The following is a 19,082-nucleotide window of genomic DNA, read 5'->3' as shown; positions in this document are numbered from 1 at the left end:
AATCGGCATAATAAGAAATAAACATATATTAGTATACAATGAATAATAACAAATAAAAAAGTGCACCCTACTACTTTTCATCAATCCTGGAAGCATCTGGTTATCAAATCCCATGAAACTCAACTACCCCGAATCATCATAGTGAAACAGCAAAAATTCACAATATGACTAGCATACAAGGAACAACAATATTAAGCTATGGCATGTGTGCTCTTTACACTGTACAACAACCCGATAGAATGTAATAAATAAATGGTTGCAGTACCCCAGATCGGAGTCAGAGTGGAGCTGAAGAACGGACGGATCAGTGTCCCAGTGCAGAGTCCTGATGCCACACAACCACGCAGCGTTAGCAGAAGAGGTCAGAAATTAGTTAAGCAAATCACAACAAAAAGGTTAAAACTAGTGCATACAAGATAGGAACCAAAAACAATGTACAGCAGTTAGTGCACATAAGAGATATTCAATCAATCATGCAGTTAGTGACGATACTTCACTCCTATATATATAAAAAAAAAAAATGCATCTTATCAATTGTAAAATATAATACGAATATACTAAATAGCAAGTATAAAGTACAAATGCAAAGGAAAAAATGTGAAATGTAAGACATCGTAGAGATAATAGGGCAAAAACGTTATCACTTTACATCCGTGTGCAGTAAGTGCTGTCACCAGACGTCAGCGCGCTCCCCTGCAGAGGTCACTTACTGCAAATCTAATGGGCTATTTCTAATAAAGAAATAAAAGATGGGGGGAAAAAAAAGCGTCAAACGCAACCGCCGCTCAGACGCCATACAAATAAGCGCATTGTACAAATCATTATTTTAGTCTGATATCTTGATAAAATTTCCCGCAAGTCAACATGCCACATTGCAAAAAGGGGGAAATTCGCATGGACGTCTGCAGCACGAATTGAGTTGCGTAATGCAAATCCACAGCTCTAGTCAATTTCGGCAGCATGTGCGGAAGAGATTTCTTAAAATGGAAGGCAATCTAAAAGGTTGCCGATTTTCTGCAAGAGAATATGCAGTATTTAATATGCAGCATTTTTGCAACGTGGGAACTTATCCTCAAAGAATTTATTAGGAAAAATTTTGCAGACAAAAGTCAGAAGACATTGGCTCAACAAACTGAATAAAAAAAATGGCATTTTCTCAAAAATATGCACTATGCTAAAAGTGCTGAAATCAGATCAAATTGTTAAAAAACAAAAACTAAGTGGTGTTACATGCTTCCACCACCATTGTGTGTTAGGCTAAGTTCACATGTCCAGTAGTCATCCGTTAGAACAGATGCATTGGGAAACCGATGTCTGCTGGATCCGCTTTTTAAAGGGAACCTGTCACCACTTTTTTGGTGTATAAGCGGCGGCCACCACCAGTGGGCTCTTATATATAGCATTCTAACATGCTGTATATAAGAGCCCAGGCCACTGTGACAACATAAAAAACACTTTATAATTCTTACCTAACAGTCGCGCGGTTGGTCATATGGGCGTCTACGTTATCCGGTGCCGGCGCCTCCTCTTTTGGCCATCTTCGTCCTCTTTCTGAAGCCTGTGTGCATGACGCGTCTACGTCACACACACTCGCCGGTCCTGCGCAGGCGCACTACAATACTTTGATCTGCCCTGCTCTTGGCAGATCAAAGTGCGCCTGCTCAGAACCTCAATGCCAGCAAGTGTGAATGACGTTGGACGCGTCATGCACCGCGGCTAGAGAAGGAGAACAAAGATGGCCAAAAGAGGCGGCGCCGGCACAAGACAACGGAGACACCCATATGGCCAATTGCACGACCGTTAGGTAAGTATTATAAAGTGGTTTTTATGTTATACCCCCGACATGGGCTCTTATATACAGCATTCTAACATGCTGTATATAAGAGCCCGGGGGTGGTGGCCACAGCTTATACGCCAAAAAAAGTGGTGACAGGTTCCCTTTAACATGCAAGTCTATGGACAACGGATCCGTTAACGGATTGCTATTTAGCCATCCATTGTACTTGCATTTGTAACGCATCTGTTGTTTTCTTAACAGATCCGTTACAAACAGACAATAAGTAGAGATCTGTTAACTGATTCGTTGCTCATAGATTCCACGTTAAAAATGGATCTGGCCGACAGCTGTTATTTAACAAACAAACAAAAAAAAAAATTGTGTTTGCACAACATTTTTGCAAATGGATCTCGAACGGATGACCGCAGGACGTGTGAATCCCGCCTTAAAGACAATTCTCATTGTCAGGTGACTGAAATGGACCATGAACCAAGGCAACATTGATGAACGCTTCTGGGACAATGTATGCCAACAAGTAAAAAGGTGCAGACATAGAATGGACGGTCTAAAGATGCATCAAAATTGTTCATTCTGCATGAACCAATGTTATATGTTTGATTCGTTTTTAAGACTGCTGTGTCGAAGTTTACACTTTATAACCTTTAGGGTGAGTGCACACTGTTCTTTAGATGCTGCCGTATTCTTATCATTAATGCGCTAGGAGAAGACCCTTTAGGACAATGCCGTCCGTTTTTCTTTTTGAGGCACCTTCAACATTTGCATTTTTTTTCTTAAAAGTTGGTGTGTGTAAATAGTAAGCATCTCCAAAGTGGAGACCGCACAAAAATGGACTGCTGACTTCTTTTAACCACTTCATGTCATTAAAAACTTGAAGCAGTTAAAAAGCTTAAAAAGACGGAACATATGGACTGTAAGTGGATTTCACATTGCTGTGCATGTGTTCATTCTTTTTTGCGCTCAGTCGAAATTGTTTTGAAATACCATTAAGACAGTTTTAGGCTAAGTTCACATGTCCTGTAGTCATCTATTAGAATAGATCCGTTGGGAAAATGATTTCTGACGGATCCATTTTTTTTTTCAACATGGGCGTCTTCAGACCACGGATCCGTTAACTGATTGCTATTTAGCCATCTGTTATTCTTGCATTTGTAACGAATGCGTTGTCAACCTGTTCATGGATCCTTTGTCCACAGATGTCACATCAAAAACAAATCCGGCCAAAAAAATAAAAAAAAGTTGTGTTTGCACAACTTTTTTGCAAACGGAGCTATAACAGATCCGTGATAACGGATGACCGCAGGACGTGTGAACCCCGCCTTAAAAAACCTGCCCAGATGTCTATGCTGACCACAAAGATGCAGTGTTTTTGCCAAAAACGCATCCTAAACACGCATGCATTTTGATGTGTTTATCGCGTTTTTGCCCAGTGCATTTTTTAAGTCAAATCTATTGACTGGAAAAGCTCATATCACTGGCAAAAATGCATAAAGAATTGCCTTGCTGCATCTTTGTGGTCACCACAAAAAAACTGCAAGTGCAAAAAACTGCAACATGCGCACAGCAAAAATCAAATGTCATAGACTTTGCTGGGGAAGGAAAATGCATGCAGTTTTGGAGACCAAACCTGCACCCGCAAAAAACGCAGCGTACGCACAGGGCCTAAGGTCATGTTCACACGTTGCGTCTTTGCAGTAGTTTTTTACTGCAGGCAAAACCTACTCTTTTGGCTGTAAAGAAGCGGCTTAAAAAAAAAAAAAAAAAAAAATATATATATATAGGTTTTGCTGCATTTTTTTTCTTCTGTCATTTGTCTACAGTACATTTAAGAGAAAAGCTTTATTCAACAAAAATACAGCAAAAATGCTGGGTTGTTTTTTTTTGCAATGTTTTGCAAAAAAAAAAAAAAAAAAAAAAAAAAGCACTGCAAAAATGTTCAAAGAATTGACATCCTGGAGATTTCCAAAACACCGCACTTTTTAAATTCAGTCAGGAAAAAAAAAAAGAGTTTACATGATAATTCTTTCTTGTAACAATCAGCTTTGAAAGGGAACCTACAGGTGCAATATGCACCCAGGTCCACCAGCAGTTCTGGGTGCATATTGCGAATCCCTGCCTAACTGTCCTTGTATATAGTAGCATAGATAAAGAGATCTTTAGAAAATATATTTCTTAAGATCTATTATGGTATGCTAATGACCGCGGGGACTAGTCCACTGGGCGTTAGTTCCCCTGGCTAGTCGGCCCCACTGGCATGTTAGTACTCCCCGGAGTTGCGGTCATGCGTACTACTTCAGTTTGAAGCCAGAACACGTACACCCGGCTTCATAGTGCGCATAATCCAAACTCTGGGGTCATGCGCACTGAGCCGAAATTCAGTGTCGGCCAGCGATGGTAGCAGAGAGGTAAGCGAGATCATCCTGTGACGCTGCACATTCATTAGCATGCCCACAGGGAAGTACTAACATGCTAATGGAGCTGACTAGCCAGGGGAATTAACGCCCAGGGACTAGTCCCCGCGCTCATTAGCATACCATATAGATCTCTTTATCTAAGCTACTAGATACAGTGATAGTTAAGATTGGCAATATACACCCAGAACTGCTCGTGGTTCTAGGTGCATATTGGACCCGACAGGTTCCCTTTAATTTGCATTAAAAAAAAGGAGCAAAATTAAAAAAAAAACAAAAAAAAAAAAAAACACCTGCTGCAAAAATGCAGCACGCTGCGCTGTAGAATGTGATGGCGCTATATGTGCAAGCATAAATAACTTATAAACAGCGCCCAACACTATCAGTTTCTCCACTTGTGTTCTTTTTTTTAGAACATTGTTAGGCTATGTTCACACAGTGCATCTTTGCTAACCACAAAGATGCATTATTTTTTGTTCCCCCCCCCCCAAAAAAAAGCACAAAAAGGTACCCGCAACAAAAATGCATAAAAAAAGTCACGCATTTTTACCGCATTTTGCCCACTGCATTTTTTAAGTAAGATCTATTGACTGAAAAAGGGCTCAAAAACGCTGGAAAAAAAAAAAACAATTGACATGCTGCATCTTCAAAAACGCAGCCAAAAATATGCAGTGTGAACAGCAAAATAGAAATCTCAGACTTTGTTGCGGGAAAAAATGCATGCATTTTGGTACATCTTTGGGACCTCAAAAACGCAATAAAAGATGCACTGTGTGAACATATTCTAAAAAGCAACCAAGGTGGGGGGATCGCCCCCAAGGCTATCAGAGTACCTCACAGGATTGGATTAGGATATAGCAGAATCTGCTGCTATAACCTACTGTGTGAACATAGCCTTAAAATAGCACTTCCGATCCAGCTCGATCACTATAAAGAAGAATGTGGCTTTCTAAAGGCCCCGTTACACGCAACGACGTATCTAACGATATATCGCCGGGGTCACGGATTCCGTGACGCACATCCGGCATAGTTAGCGACGTCGTTGCGTGTGACAGCAAGGAACGATTGTTAACGATGGAAAATACTCACCTTATCGTCCATCGTTCCTTTTCAAAAAGTCGTTGATTGTTGAGCACACAGGTTGTTTGTCGTTCCCGAGGCAGCACACATCGCTATGTGTCACACCCCGGGAACACCGAACTGCAGCTTACCTGCGGACGCCGGCAATGCGGAAGGAAGGAGGTGGGCGGGATGTTACGGCCGCTCATCTCCGCCCCTCCGCTTCTATTGGGCGGCCGCTGTGTGACGCCGAACGAATCGCCCCCTTAGAAAGGAGGCAGTTCGCCGGACACAGCGACAATGCTAGGCAGGTAAGTACGTGTGATGGCTCCTAATGATATTGTGCGCCACGGGCAGCGATTTTCCGTGTCACGCAAATGGGGGCGGGTGCTTTCACCAGCGATATCACTGCGTGTAACACCCCCTTAAGAGTATTTAATTTACCAGCCATATTGCAGTGTGCTAATGATTTGCACGTAACGATCGGTAACGGATCGTTCGGTGCGTGTTGCATATCATTGTTTTCGGCTTTACAATGCGCTCCTGAGAACATTTTTAAGGGGCTTAAAATTGATACTTTACTCCTCATAAGCTCTCGCTCTTTTCAAGTAATAATTCCCATTTATGCTGGAGAGGATGTAATTTAAAGGGAGATATTCTTCACATATTTTGGTCTTGTCCCAAATTGAGATGTCTTTGGAGGGAGGTTAACCTTTTAATAAACCAAATTCTTGGAAATAGTATCACTATTACACCTCAAATGGCTCTTCTTTCATTAGATTTAGATAGCATTACCAAAGACAAATACCTAATTATTCACATTTTTTTAATTGTCAAAATTCATATAGCGGCTAAATGGAAAAAGACAGATATACCATCTATTACAGAAATTAAAGAAACGATAATACTTCATAATAATTATGAGAGAAGTTTCGCTACTTTTAATAATCGATACCCAAAATACCAAAAAATTTGGGAAAGATGGAATAACCTAATGATAAGTAACTATTTAAACCTGTGTTTTGTTTTGTTTTTCCCCTCTCCCATTTATATATTTAATAATTTACGTTTCTAAAATATCCTTGTGGTTATGATTGATCGATATGTTGTAATTTGGTGATTTCCACTCCAATGAGTAAGGAAGACAGATTAAAAGTTAATGTATTTTATTGTTGTAGTTTAGTATGTAGTGGTTAATTTTAAAAGTAACATTCTATAACCTAGAATATTGACATGTGTTTACTAAAATCAGCAATTTATATTTTCATAACATGTCTGGTTATATTCATATTACTTTTTGTTAAATTAATAAAAACATTTAAAATAAAAAAAAATAAATAAAAATAAAAATAAATAAATTGAAAAAAAAAAAAAAGTTATGTATATCTTAGATATAAATATGATTAAAGGTCATTCCCAAGCTTAACAAGTGTCAAAAATATATGGATAAGTCCAAATTATATAAATCATTATAGCGGCTTAATACCTTAGGATGGTCACAAGTCCTGAATACCGCTGTACCCAATGGGGTAATATTTGTGAAATTGATCCAGTTACCCCCCCAAAAAAAAAAAAAGCACAAAAAGGTACCCGCAACAAAAATGCATAAAAAAAGTCACGCATTTTTACCGCATTTTGCCCACTGCATTTTTAAGTAAGATCTATTGACTGAAAAAGGGCTCAAAAACGCTGGGGAAAAAAAAAAAAAAAAATGCAAAAATAATTGACATGCTGCATCTTCAAAAACGCAGCCAAAAATATGCAGTGTGAACAGCAAAATAGAAATCTCAGACTTTGTTGCGGGAAAAAATGCATGCATTTTGGTACATCTTTGTGACCTCAAAAACGCAATAAAAGATGCACTGTGTGAACATATTCTAAAAAGCAACCAAGGTGGGGGGATCCATTTAAGTTTTTTATTTATTCTGCACTTGATATTTTAAATGTTAAAAATTAATACAAATTTATATTTTATATTATTAATTTGTCACTATCCCTTTCATTTGAATCTTTGGGGGTTCTTTTGGGGTTTTTTTTGACCTGCATGTTATTATTTATGGTGACATTATAAGGAATATTTTGATTATTTATTTTACAATTTTTTTTGTAGAATGTTGTATACAATGCCACTCCGAATAAATCGACCATAACATTAAAAAAAAAAAAAAAAATTGCAATTCAACTGTACACAAAGTTTTGTGACTTTTCTTGTAATTTTTTTTTTTTTTTTATCTGTGCAGCAAAAAGTGTGCGGTGTTTACCAAGAAGAGGCCAGATTAATTATTACTAAAGCTATATCATTTTGGTGCAGATCTAATCCTAAAATGTGCAGGCGTAGATTTCAGTTTCTGATCCAAAATTCACCATAAGAGGAGAAAGAAGTGAACGATTTGATGCAAGTCACAAACTCCGTTTTATTCCTTTTTTTTTTTTTTGCTCCATCAAACACCAAATTTCGGAAAAAAAAAACCTCCAGAAATTATTAGTTTGGAATCTCCCCCCCCACCCCCCCGTGATGCGGCTCCGCTCCTCTGATGTAATCACGTCTGCTACACGCAGAACCTGTTAATCTGTTTCTCATCCAGTGTGAGATGTGATCCCTCCACGGCTTGTGATCCTGAGCAGAACGTCTACATGTTGGGTGTGAATGATCGGTATCTTGTAACATTGCCCACAGCAGAAAACATGTGCAGGAAATGGCGCTATTGCTGCAGGAAGGCGGCTAACACATCGGCTCTTTGGTAAGGAAACAATCTGCATTTCCACTGGGATGTGGGACTGATAGTGTTTCCAAGATGTGACACGGCTGTAATTATAGGTTAACCACAGCCTTAGGCTCAGATGTGTCAATCCATGTGAGACCCAGCATACGTCTAATACAAATTCAGTGGGTCTGCAGGACCGGGCAAAACTGCTTAACCTCCCCCCACCCCAATGATCTGCGGTGGAGGTCGCTGGTTGCTTCCTTTCAAGTTCTCCATGAGGGTGAGGGGTGACATTAAACACAAGCCCCCAATAGTCAATACATAGTCTAATATCAAAACAAATTGGGGAAAAAAAAAAATGAATTTGTGAAAACTTTTGGATTTTCTTTTTGGTTTTAAGACAGATTTTCGAGATTTCACTTGATAAACAACATGAGTGTTTGAGATCCTCTCCAAAAATATAAGACGAGCACAAAATTGGCTGTCAACCTTTTAGATACCAATAGCAAAAAGAAATAAATGCAAATATTAATGTCCAGGAAGGATATGAGCACACAGGACAGCAATGCAGCAAATTACGCATCGGAAACCTACATTAGGCCGCCATTCACATGTCTGTGCAAAACAATAATGTTTTGCAGGGTCCATGGTGAAGGTGAAGACGTGTGTGTGGTGTGGTGTGTTTTGCCCCTGTGCTCTTCATGTGACATGCGGTTAGCACACGCACAGCATGAGCTGTATACTTCCCTGTCTCCAGCGCTGCTGTTACTTTCGGGTCCGTAGTGAGTGCCGTGAATATGCATGAGCATAATGAGAGGGCCCGGAAGTAACAGCAGAGGCAGAGACAGCAGCACTGGAGACAGGCGAGAATAAAAATTCTATATTTTTATGAAACCTGTGTTTTCTCTGGTACAGATCACACTGATGTCACACAGTCACATCAGTGTGCGGTCCGTGTGACATCCGGATAGCACACAGACAGCATGAGCTGGTATACTTACCTGTCTCCAGTGCTGCTGCTACTTCCGGGTCCGTGGTGAGTGCAGTGAATATGCATGAGCATAATGAGCTGGCTCGAAAGTAACAGTAGAGGCAGAGACAGGGGAGTATAAAAATTCTATGTTTTTAAGTGACCTGTGTTTTCTCTGGTACATGTCACACTGATGCCGCACAGATCACATCAGTGTGCGGTCCGTATGATATCCGTGGTGCTGGCAGAAAAAGGACATGTCGCCGTGTGGAGCTCATGGACAAGTGGCCCTTGTGAAAACACGGATATGTGACCAAGCTCATTGATTTCAATGAGTCTACATGTGTCCATGTCTCCGGTACGTGTGAAAATGGACACACGTAGTGGAGACATGGGATGGATGAAGTAGGCGTTAGCCATGCAGACAAGATGTGAAAAGATGAAGATTTTTTTTTCTCCGCAATGAAAACGATCCCAGTTGCATGCGTACAGCCTGTCAAATTGAGTTGTAGATTCCCCCCCCCTATTAACGTAGAGGGGGTATAACCCAGGAGTGAGTTCTCAAACAAACCGACAGCAACATCTGCATATTACTCATAATGCTAAATTTTGTAGCCATTTCCGTGTGGACGCATCCCTACAGAAAATGGACAAAGAAAATTTTTCCTTCTTGGGGACAACATGGTAACAGACGTCCCCGTTAGGATCTCCTTCTGCATCGGGAGGTCAGCGACGCCGATAACATTGAACAGGTGCAAGGTCCATAGACACTGCGTCCCTCACCTTCCGATGTGACGCCGGAGAAACCCTTTAAGATAGGTATTTTATGGGGGGTTTTTTGCAACTATGACTGCCCTTCCCTACGGAAATACAGTTTAGCAAACTTAAAATCCACAATAATAATTAAAAAGTTAAAAACAATGAAAAGGAATATGCTTTACTTCTTGGTAACTGCGGGTCTGGAACTGCAAAAAATAAAGCACATGCAAGAGGTTAGTAAGCGTCAAGGGATCTAAATGTAAGAATGAACCATCAGGTATTTTCCACCGATACATCCCGCGGGAATGCATAAATCCTATATATATAATACACCAATGAAGTTTGGATTTACCAGATGTGTAGCACAGTATGCTCTCTGCATTCACCTTTTATAGCCAACACAGGGTTTCCCTAAAACTCTTCTTAGCCAGGAAGGTAAAAGGCTAGTCAATCCTGCGTTCTCCACTAGCGCCAAGTATGGGATGAAAAGTGACGTATGTCCTATACTGTACGATTTTCATAACTTAGACTCCGTTCACATTCGCCTCTATCGTTACATCTGACGGCATTCCCTACCGTGAGCTAAAAGAGAGGAGCTCGTAAGAACCAAAAACGTATGCAATTTACTGCATATTGAATTTTGCAGCCATTCTTGACACATTAACATTTTTATTTATGGCTCATTACCTAGGAGACCGACCACCGCTGCGGTCAAACCTGTAAACAGTGCGTTGCAGCTGGCGGACATTTGGAGACAACAGCGCGCTTTAGAATACAGCGTACGAGCTCAATAGAAGACAGGTTCTAACCGCTGAGCATGTCCTAGCTATCTAGTGGTCGGTCTCCAAGGAAACAACCTATAAACAACAGCAAAGTGTTAATATCTCAAGAACAGCTGAAAAGTTTAATAATTTAGTAATTTGCAGAACTGTTCATCCTTACAAGTAAGGACCATGGGGCTGGGGCCTGTGTCACCCTTTGGAAAAGTCTTAAGATATCTTTCTTAAATAGATGCCAGTATATTAAATGGATGCTATTATAATGTCTACATCATGGAAAGCTATTTAAATACTCAGTGTATCTGCTAAAAAAACCAACGGCATCAGTCACCCTTAAAGGGGTTGATCACTACTTGGACAACCCCTTCCCAATCCCATTGTTTGCTCCAGAAAAATAAGCCTATACTCACCTCCGATGCGGCCATGGTTCCAGCAAAGCTGCACCGGAGGTGAGTATAGGCTTATTTTTCTGGAGCAAACAATGTGATTGAGAAGGGGTTGTCCAAGTAATGGTGAACCCCTTTAAAAGGGAACCAATCACCAGGATTTTCGTATATAACCTGCAGCCAGTGCTATACTGGCACCATCAGGCTGATTCTATACAGACCTGTAGTTGTCAGCTCGGATGTTTAGGTTTTGAAAACCAAGAAAGTAAAGTTTCTAAAATGAGCAGCTTCTTGAGTGACAGCAGCTGAGGAGCAGATAATATATTCATAGTTATCCCCTCCCCCTGTTAGAATTAGCATAAGTATTATAGAAACGACTCACTTTGTCTAGCAGGGCCTGTGGTGAGGTCATACCCATGTGACCTGGTATCCAGCTTTGGTGGCTGAGGCTCCGCCCCTTCTGGTCACATCGGTATGACCTCACCACAGGTCCTGCTAGACAAAGTGAGTCGTTTGTATAATACTTACGCTAATTCTAACAGGGGGAGGGGATAACTATGAATATATGATCTGCTCCTCAGCTGCTGTTACTCAAGAAGCTGCTCATTTTACAAACTTCACTTTCTTCGATTTCAAAACCCAAACATCTGAGCTGCCCACTACAGGTCTGTATAGACTCAGCCTGAAAGTATCAGTATAGCTCTGGGCTTATGTTCTATATGAAAATCCTGGTGATTGGTTCCCTTTAAGGGTGACGGATGCCAGCCATTGTGTTATTTAGCAGATACTCAGTGTATCTGCGGCATATCTGAAGACGCGTTCCTGGGTCCCACGTGACATTGGTAAGACATGTGAGCCCCACGACCAATCAGTGCTGGCTTCATTCCCCCCCACCTTCGGAAATTTGAGCAGGAAGTCAGCGCAGCACTCACATCCTGCTTAAACTGTCCGAAGGCAGGGGAGAAGGAAGCCGGCGCTATTTGGTTAATGTGCTCACGTGCTGTAAAAATGTCACCTGGGCCCTGGGAACGAGACTTCAGACATCACTGGACCTGCAGCCGCACCGGAAAGGAGTATAGGCTTATTTATTTTTCTGGCGCACAGAAAGGGATTGAGTAGGGGTTGACCAAGTAGTTTACAAACCCTTTAACCGTTATGGTACCAGTTTAACAAACATGGGTTTTTCTTTTTCAGCATCCCATGTACAAGTGAAGTACAGGACTTTAGCCATTGTATGTAAAAATATAAAGTATGAATTAGCACAAAGGCCGAAAAGGTTTCTCTTTTGGACTAATGTAGCTCTATAGGCACTTTTGGATTGCAAGCTGTGAGCTTTCCTGGTGTACCCACTAAATAAAAGGGCAAAAAACATTGCCGTAATGAGGAAAAACTGTGCTATGAAGCCCATCGCCTCGATAAACCCAAACCAATGGGTATGTTCACATGTAGCATTTCTTACCCAGTGTATTTGCGTTTTCCAGTTCTAGCCTAATCGATTAGATTTCTGAAACCGTATTCACATGCTGGGTTTTAGCTGTGTGTATTTTAAGCCCTGCTGCTTTTTTGCTAAGACGTGGCATGTGAATTCTTGCAGCATTTTTTGCAACGCTTTTTACCCATTAATATGAAAAGCGGGTAAGGCTATTTTCACACATCCGGCTGTAGCAGTGCGGCACAATACGGCGCTCTGCTGAAAAAAACGAAACCGTTTTTTTTTTTGCCGCCGGTTTCGTTTTTTCCAGCATTGACTTGCATTGGCGCCGCATTATGCCACATGGGTTTGGGTTCCGTCCGGTTTCTGCCGCATGCGGCAGATTTAGCCGATGCGGCGGCCGGATGTAATGTTCCCTGAAACGTTTTTTGCTCCGGAAAAAAAACGCATCGCGCCGCATCCAGCTGCTGCGGCACATTTTTCAATGCATGCCTACGGCCGCCGCATGCTGTTTCTTCCACTGCGCATGCTCAGTAGCGTGCCGCAACCGGAAAAAAACGGACGGGCCGCATGTAAAAACGTATGCAAAGGATGCAGTGTTTTCGCCGCATCCGTTGCATAGGTTTCACAGCCGGATTGAGCCGCAGTGCTCAAACCGGATGTGTGAAAGTAGCCTAAAAATGCAGCCAAAAATGCAGCCAAAAATGCAACAGTATTTTCCTGACACCACTATGGTTTTTGGTGAAGAACAAAAAAAAAAGCCAAACACTGCAAATGCAACATGTGAATGTATCCTAATGGTACATGCCCACGATCAGTGTTTTCAGCGATTTGGATGCAGCGTTTCAGCTGAGTCCAAAACGATGTACAGTACAAGCACAGTGGATGGGATTTATAGAAATCTAATGTCCACTGTGCATGTACTGCCCACAGCGAAAACTGACGTGCGGTGCCACTTTTCAGGCCGCAAGCATGTCAATTCTTTGCTGCGGAGTTGCAAGTGAACACAAGCGAGAGACCGCAGCGCCTCGGACCCTGATCGTGGGCACGGGCAGCAGCACAGGACACTCACGGCTTCGCAGGTCAAAACCCACCACATCCAGAACACAGTGGGTCCTAATTGTGTGCACGTAGCCTATTGGTCCAGAGAATCGAATTTGGAGAAATAATTACAATGTATTGATAAAATGGGATTGATAAATATTTTAGGAGAGTGTAATACTGTGCCAATAACCCATGTTCAATAACTTTTTGCACATTTTATTTGTTTTTACTAAGTGAGCTAAAAAGAAAGAAGAAAAGAAAACGTAAAATGACTGTAAAACTGCATTAATAGTGTGAGATCTCACCTGGCTCCGGTCGTCCCATCACCAGAATCCTGGCTTCCGGCTTCGCTTGGCGTGCTCACAGACTTAGAGGAAGGAGACGTTGGCGGAGGGACTAAATAGTGAAACAGACACGTATCCTCTGTTACTATTCGCAGGGGTTGGACCGCTTAAGATGTTTCCAAAGCAAGTTAACATGAAGGGTTGATAAAAAAGAAAGTAGAAAACGGGAAACAAAACGAGAAGGATGGCAAACCAAAATGTACATGGATGGAGATGAAGAACGGGGGAGAAAAGAAGGGAAGAGAGAGAGTTACCAATCACATGCTGGCTTATACATGCATATGTACATAACATGTCGGTGATAAGAGAGGGGGGAGGAAAGAATGGAGAGTGATGAGGAAGGTTTTGGACATTTCAAAGATGAGCTTTGCCCTAAATGTAACGGATCATCATCCTCACTTCCCCTATGTGTACCCGAACCCAGGTCTATGGAAGTCCATGAAAGGTGACTAATCTGGAGCTCCACAGCCGTCCTCCTTACCCATCTCTTCAAAGAATTTAGGATACTCATGGATTTTAGTCATGGTGACGTGGTCTATGGGACATGTCCACCTAAACATTCAGGTACAATTTTGTCATCCACCTTTTATAATCCGTGGAATAAGGTGGCTATACACATTGGATAGATGTTAGGCCAACTGCTATTCCTCACGACCCATACACTAGCATGTGAAGTTTGGCCCTATGTGTGACGAGAAATGAGAAAGGCGCTATCAGATACAGAAGATAAGCTACAACCAGAGGTAAGAAGTAAAGGATCGAGCATGTTGAAATTCAACATGCCCAATATCCATCCTAAAATCTGAGAATAGAGATAGTTGGGACACTCCTATAACATTAGATGGTCATCCACTTTTACAAGTGGTTGGGTTTGTAAAATACATGAAATTATATTGGACTTCAGACTTAACCCCAAACATCAATGTGTAACAGTAATAAAGACTAGTGCAGAGCCAAAAGGTAAAAGCTAGACAGATCAGCCTTTAATGACATTAAAGAGGACCAACCACCAGGATTTTCCTATATAAAAACTAGAGCCAGTGCTATACTGACACTATCATGCTGATTCTATACATACCCTTAGTTGTGAGATCGGATGTATACTTTGTGAAATACAGGCAAGTAAAGTTTGTGAAACACACTTATTTGATTGACAGCAGCTACTAAATAGCTAATGTGTGGGTTGGATTTTGCTAGTTATTCCAGCCCCTGTTTGCCTGCCTGTCCTTGATTAACCCTGCCATTCCTCCCTCCCCCTGTAATAACAGAGACAGGGGGGAGGAAGGACAAGCAGCAGACAGGGGCGGGAATAAATAGCAAAATCCGACCCACCTATTAGATATTCTGTAGCTGCTATCAAATAACAGTGCATCTCAAAAACTTTACTTGCCTGTATTTCAGAAAGTATACATCCGATCTCACAACTAAAGGGATGTAAAAAAATCAGCATGATAGTGCCGGTATAGCACTGGCTTTAGTTTTTATAGGAAAATCCTGGTGGTTGGCCCTCTTTAAAGGCCCTTTCAGGTAAATAATATGTTTCACTCTTATGAGCACAATACATAGCTACCCACAACGTCTTTGAACAATATGAGAAGTTTACTGTGGCGGTTTCAGAAGCCAGAACAACAACATTATTTACGGAATTACAGTCATATGAAAAAGTTTGGGCACCCCTATTAATGTTAACCTTTTTTCTTTATAACAATTTGGGTTTTTGCAGCAGCTATTTCAGTTTCATATATCTAATAACTGATGGACTGAGTAATATTTCTAGATTGAAATGAGGTTTATTGTACTAACAGAAAATGTGCAATCCGCATTTAAACAAAATTTGACCGGTGCAAAAGTATCGGCACCTCAACATAAAAGTGACATTAATATTTTGTAGATCCTCCTTTTGCAAAAATAACAGCCTCTAGTCGCTTCCTGTAGCTTTTAATGAGTTCCTGGATCCTGGATGAAGGTATATTTGACCATTCCTGTTTACAAAACAATTCCAGTTCAGGTAAGTTTGATGGTCGCTGATTTTCAATGATATTCAGGTCTGGGGACTGGGATGGCCATTCCAGAACATTGTAATTGTTCCTGTGCATGAATGCCTGAGTAGATTTGGAGCCATGTTTTGGATCATTGTCTTGCTGAAATATCCATCCCCTGCGTAACTTCAACTTCGTCACTGATTCTTGCACATTATTGTCAAGAATCTGCTGATACTGAGTTGAATCCATGCGACCCTCAACTTTAACAAGATTCCCGGTGCCGGCATTGGCCACACAGCCCCAAAGCATGATGGAACCTCCACCAAATTTTACTGTGGGTAGCAAGTGCTTTTCTTGGAATGCCGTGTTTTTTTGCCTCCATGCATAACGTCTTTTTGTATGACCAAACAACTCAATCTTTGTTTCATCAGTCCACAGGACCTTCTTCCAAAATGTAACTGGCTTGTCCAAATGTGCTTTTGCATACCTCAGGCGACTCTGTTTGTGGCGTGCTTGCAGCAACGGCTTCTTTCGCATCACTCTCCCATACAGCTTCTCCTTGTGCAACGTGCGCTGTATTGTTGACCGATGCACATTGACACCATCTGCAGCAAGATGAAGCTGCAGGTCTTTGGAGGTGGTCTGTGGATTGTCCTTGACTGTTCTCACCATTCTTCTTCTCTGCCTTTCTGATATTTTTCTTGGCCTGCCACTTCTGGGCTTAACAAGAACTGTACCTGTGTTCTTCCATTTCCTTACTATGTTCCTCACAGTGGAAACTGACAATTTAAATCCGAGACAACTTTTTGTATCCTTCCACTGAACAACTATGCTGAATAATCTTTGTTTTCAGATCATTTGAGAGTTGTTTTGAGGAGCCCATGATGCCACTCTTCATAGGAGATTCAAATAGGAGAACAGCTTGCAAGTGGCCACCTTAAATACCTTTTCTCATGATTGGATACACCTGCCTATGAAGTTCAAAGCTCAATGAGGTTACAAAACCAATTTAGTGCTTTAGTAAGTCAGTAAAAAGTAGTTAGGAGTGTTCAAATCAAGAAATTGATAAGGGTGCCCATACTTTTGCACCGGTCAAATTTTGTTTAAATGCAGATTGCACATTTTCTGTTAGTACAATAAACCTTATTTCAATCCAGAAATATTACTCAGTCCATCAGTTATTAGATATATATGAAACTGAAATAGCTGTTGCAAAACCCCAAATTGTTATAAAGAAAAAAGGTTAACATTAATAGGGGTGCCCAAACTTTTTCATATGACTGTAATCCATATTAAACTACCATGATGATTAAGGTGGCTCTATACACGGGGCTTATATTAAATTTTCACTTTTGAGACTGAAGATTTAACTACAGCCATCAATAAAAAGTTCAGAGGTGCTGTATACCGCTTCTGCCATTATATAGAGCAACAAATTGGAGTTTTTCCAGCCAAAATTGTCTGGTGCCTTAATAAAGACAATGACAAAAGTGGCATAGAGCACCCCATGCAACACTGGAGAGTGTAGGGGGCACAATCCATACCTGTGCCCTTAACCTCCAACAAATGTACTTGCTTGTCATTATCCCATACCAATACCAACTCCACTCTGAGGTCACTAAGACCATGTTAGGAAAAGTAATTTATTAGAAATAATCATAACATTATGACGATTTCACCATCTAAATATACATGGTGAAATTATATACAGCAGGTGAAATAAGTATTGAACACGTCACCAATCTTCTAAGTAAATCTACAGTACAGACCAAAAGTTTGGACACACCTTCTCATCTCTAGAACAACTGTTAAGAGGAGACTTTGTGCAGCAGGCCTTCATGGTAAAATAGCTGCTAGGAAATCACTGCTAAGGACAGGCAACAAGCAGAAGAGACTTGTTTGGGCTAAAGAACACAAGGAATGGACATTAGACCAGTGGAAATCTGTGCTTTGGTCTGATGAGTCTAAATTTGAGATCTTTGGATCCAACCACCGTGTCTTTGTAGAAAAGGTGAACGGATTGATTCTACATGGCTGGTTCCCACCGTGAAGCATGGAGGAGGAGGTGTGATGGTGTGGGGCTGCTTTGCTGGTGCCACTGTTGGGGATTTATTCAAAATGGAAGGCATACAGAACCAGCATGGCTACCACAGCATCTTGTAGCGGCATGCTATTCCATCCGGTTTGCGTTTAGTTGGACCATCATTTATTATTCAACAGGACAATGGCTACTTTGAAGAACTTAGAATATAAGACATATTTTCAGTTGTTACACACTTTTTTGTTAAGTATTTCATTCCACATCATAGTCTTGATGCCTTCAATGTGAATCTACAATTTTCAGAGTCATGCAACTAAAGAAAACTCTTTGAATGAGAAGGTGTGTCCAAACTTTTGGTCTGTAGTGTGTGTATGTGATATACATACATACACATTATATATATATATATATATATATATATATATATACATACATATCTATATATATATAATTGCCTTATTCTGTCTGTCTGTCTGTCATGCTCCAAAATTGTGTCACGGTGACATTGTGTCACCGTGACATGTCCTTACGGTGACACAAAGCTGATTGGCCGCTGGGTTCGCCATGGCCCCGCCCCCCCACACGGATTGGCCTCTCGCCCCGGCTGCGCCCCCACACGGATTGGCCAGCCGCTCGCCCAGGCTCTGCCCCCCCCCCACAGATTGGCCTCTCGCCCCGGCACCCTGCAGGCATTGGCAACTCACCCACGCCACGCCCCGCCCCCCTCACGCAATAGACGTTAGCTCTTGCCCCCCCCCCCGCATTGCCCGAACTGACACGGTCACGGAGCCACGAATCCCAGGTGAGTACTGTACTCCCCCCCCCTTTCCCCCCTCACCAACGGGAGCCCACATCAGCGTACGCCGCCGCCATATGCTGGTGTGGGCTCCCGTGCGAGCGGGGGACGTGTTGCGCTGGTAACCATGCTTGCATAGTTACCAGTAAATCAAGGTCCTGCAGCTGCGGGACTTCCACACGCACAAACATAACAGCACACACACACGCATCATCAGATCATCACTCACATCAGATCGCACTCACTCTCACAAACACCTCACACACACCACACACACATCGCATCCACACACTCACAGCATCCGGCGATATCGCTTGCTTCTCGGCCTCGATACTGTGCTGTGAGCTTCCAGGACCTGCCGGAGGATCACATGGCCAGAAGCATGTGATATCTCCGGATGTTGTGAGTATCAGCGCGTATGTGCGATTTCGTCAGTGTCTGTGTGTGTGAGTGTATGCGATCGGGTGTCTGTGAGTGTATGCGATCGGGTGTCTGTGAGTGTATGCGATCGGGTGTCTGTGAGTGTATGCGATCGGGTGTCTGTGAGTGTATGCGATCGGTTGTGTGTGTGAGTGTATG

At 41.8% G+C, this 19,082-nt stretch overlaps 1 protein-coding gene across 1 annotated transcript in view; it reads right to left on the bottom strand.

Moving 5' to 3' along the window:
* Nucleotides 1–19,082, bottom strand: part of DYNC1I2 (dynein cytoplasmic 1 intermediate chain 2) — a 174,205-nt gene that overhangs the window by 116,979 nt on the left and 38,144 nt on the right. The window contains 2 exon segments of the mRNA XM_075317327.1: nucleotides 266–325; nucleotides 13,646–13,736. Of these exon segments, the coding sequence (XP_075173442.1) occupies nucleotides 266–325; nucleotides 13,646–13,736 (151 nt within the window).

Source organism: Anomaloglossus baeobatrachus, chromosome 7 (genome assembly GCF_048569485.1).
Source record: "Anomaloglossus baeobatrachus isolate aAnoBae1 chromosome 7, aAnoBae1.hap1, whole genome shotgun sequence".
NCBI lineage: Eukaryota > Metazoa > Chordata > Amphibia > Anura > Aromobatidae > Anomaloglossus > Anomaloglossus baeobatrachus.
Note: the sequence above shows the minus strand (reverse complement) of the source record. Positions and strands in the feature narration are given on the sequence as shown.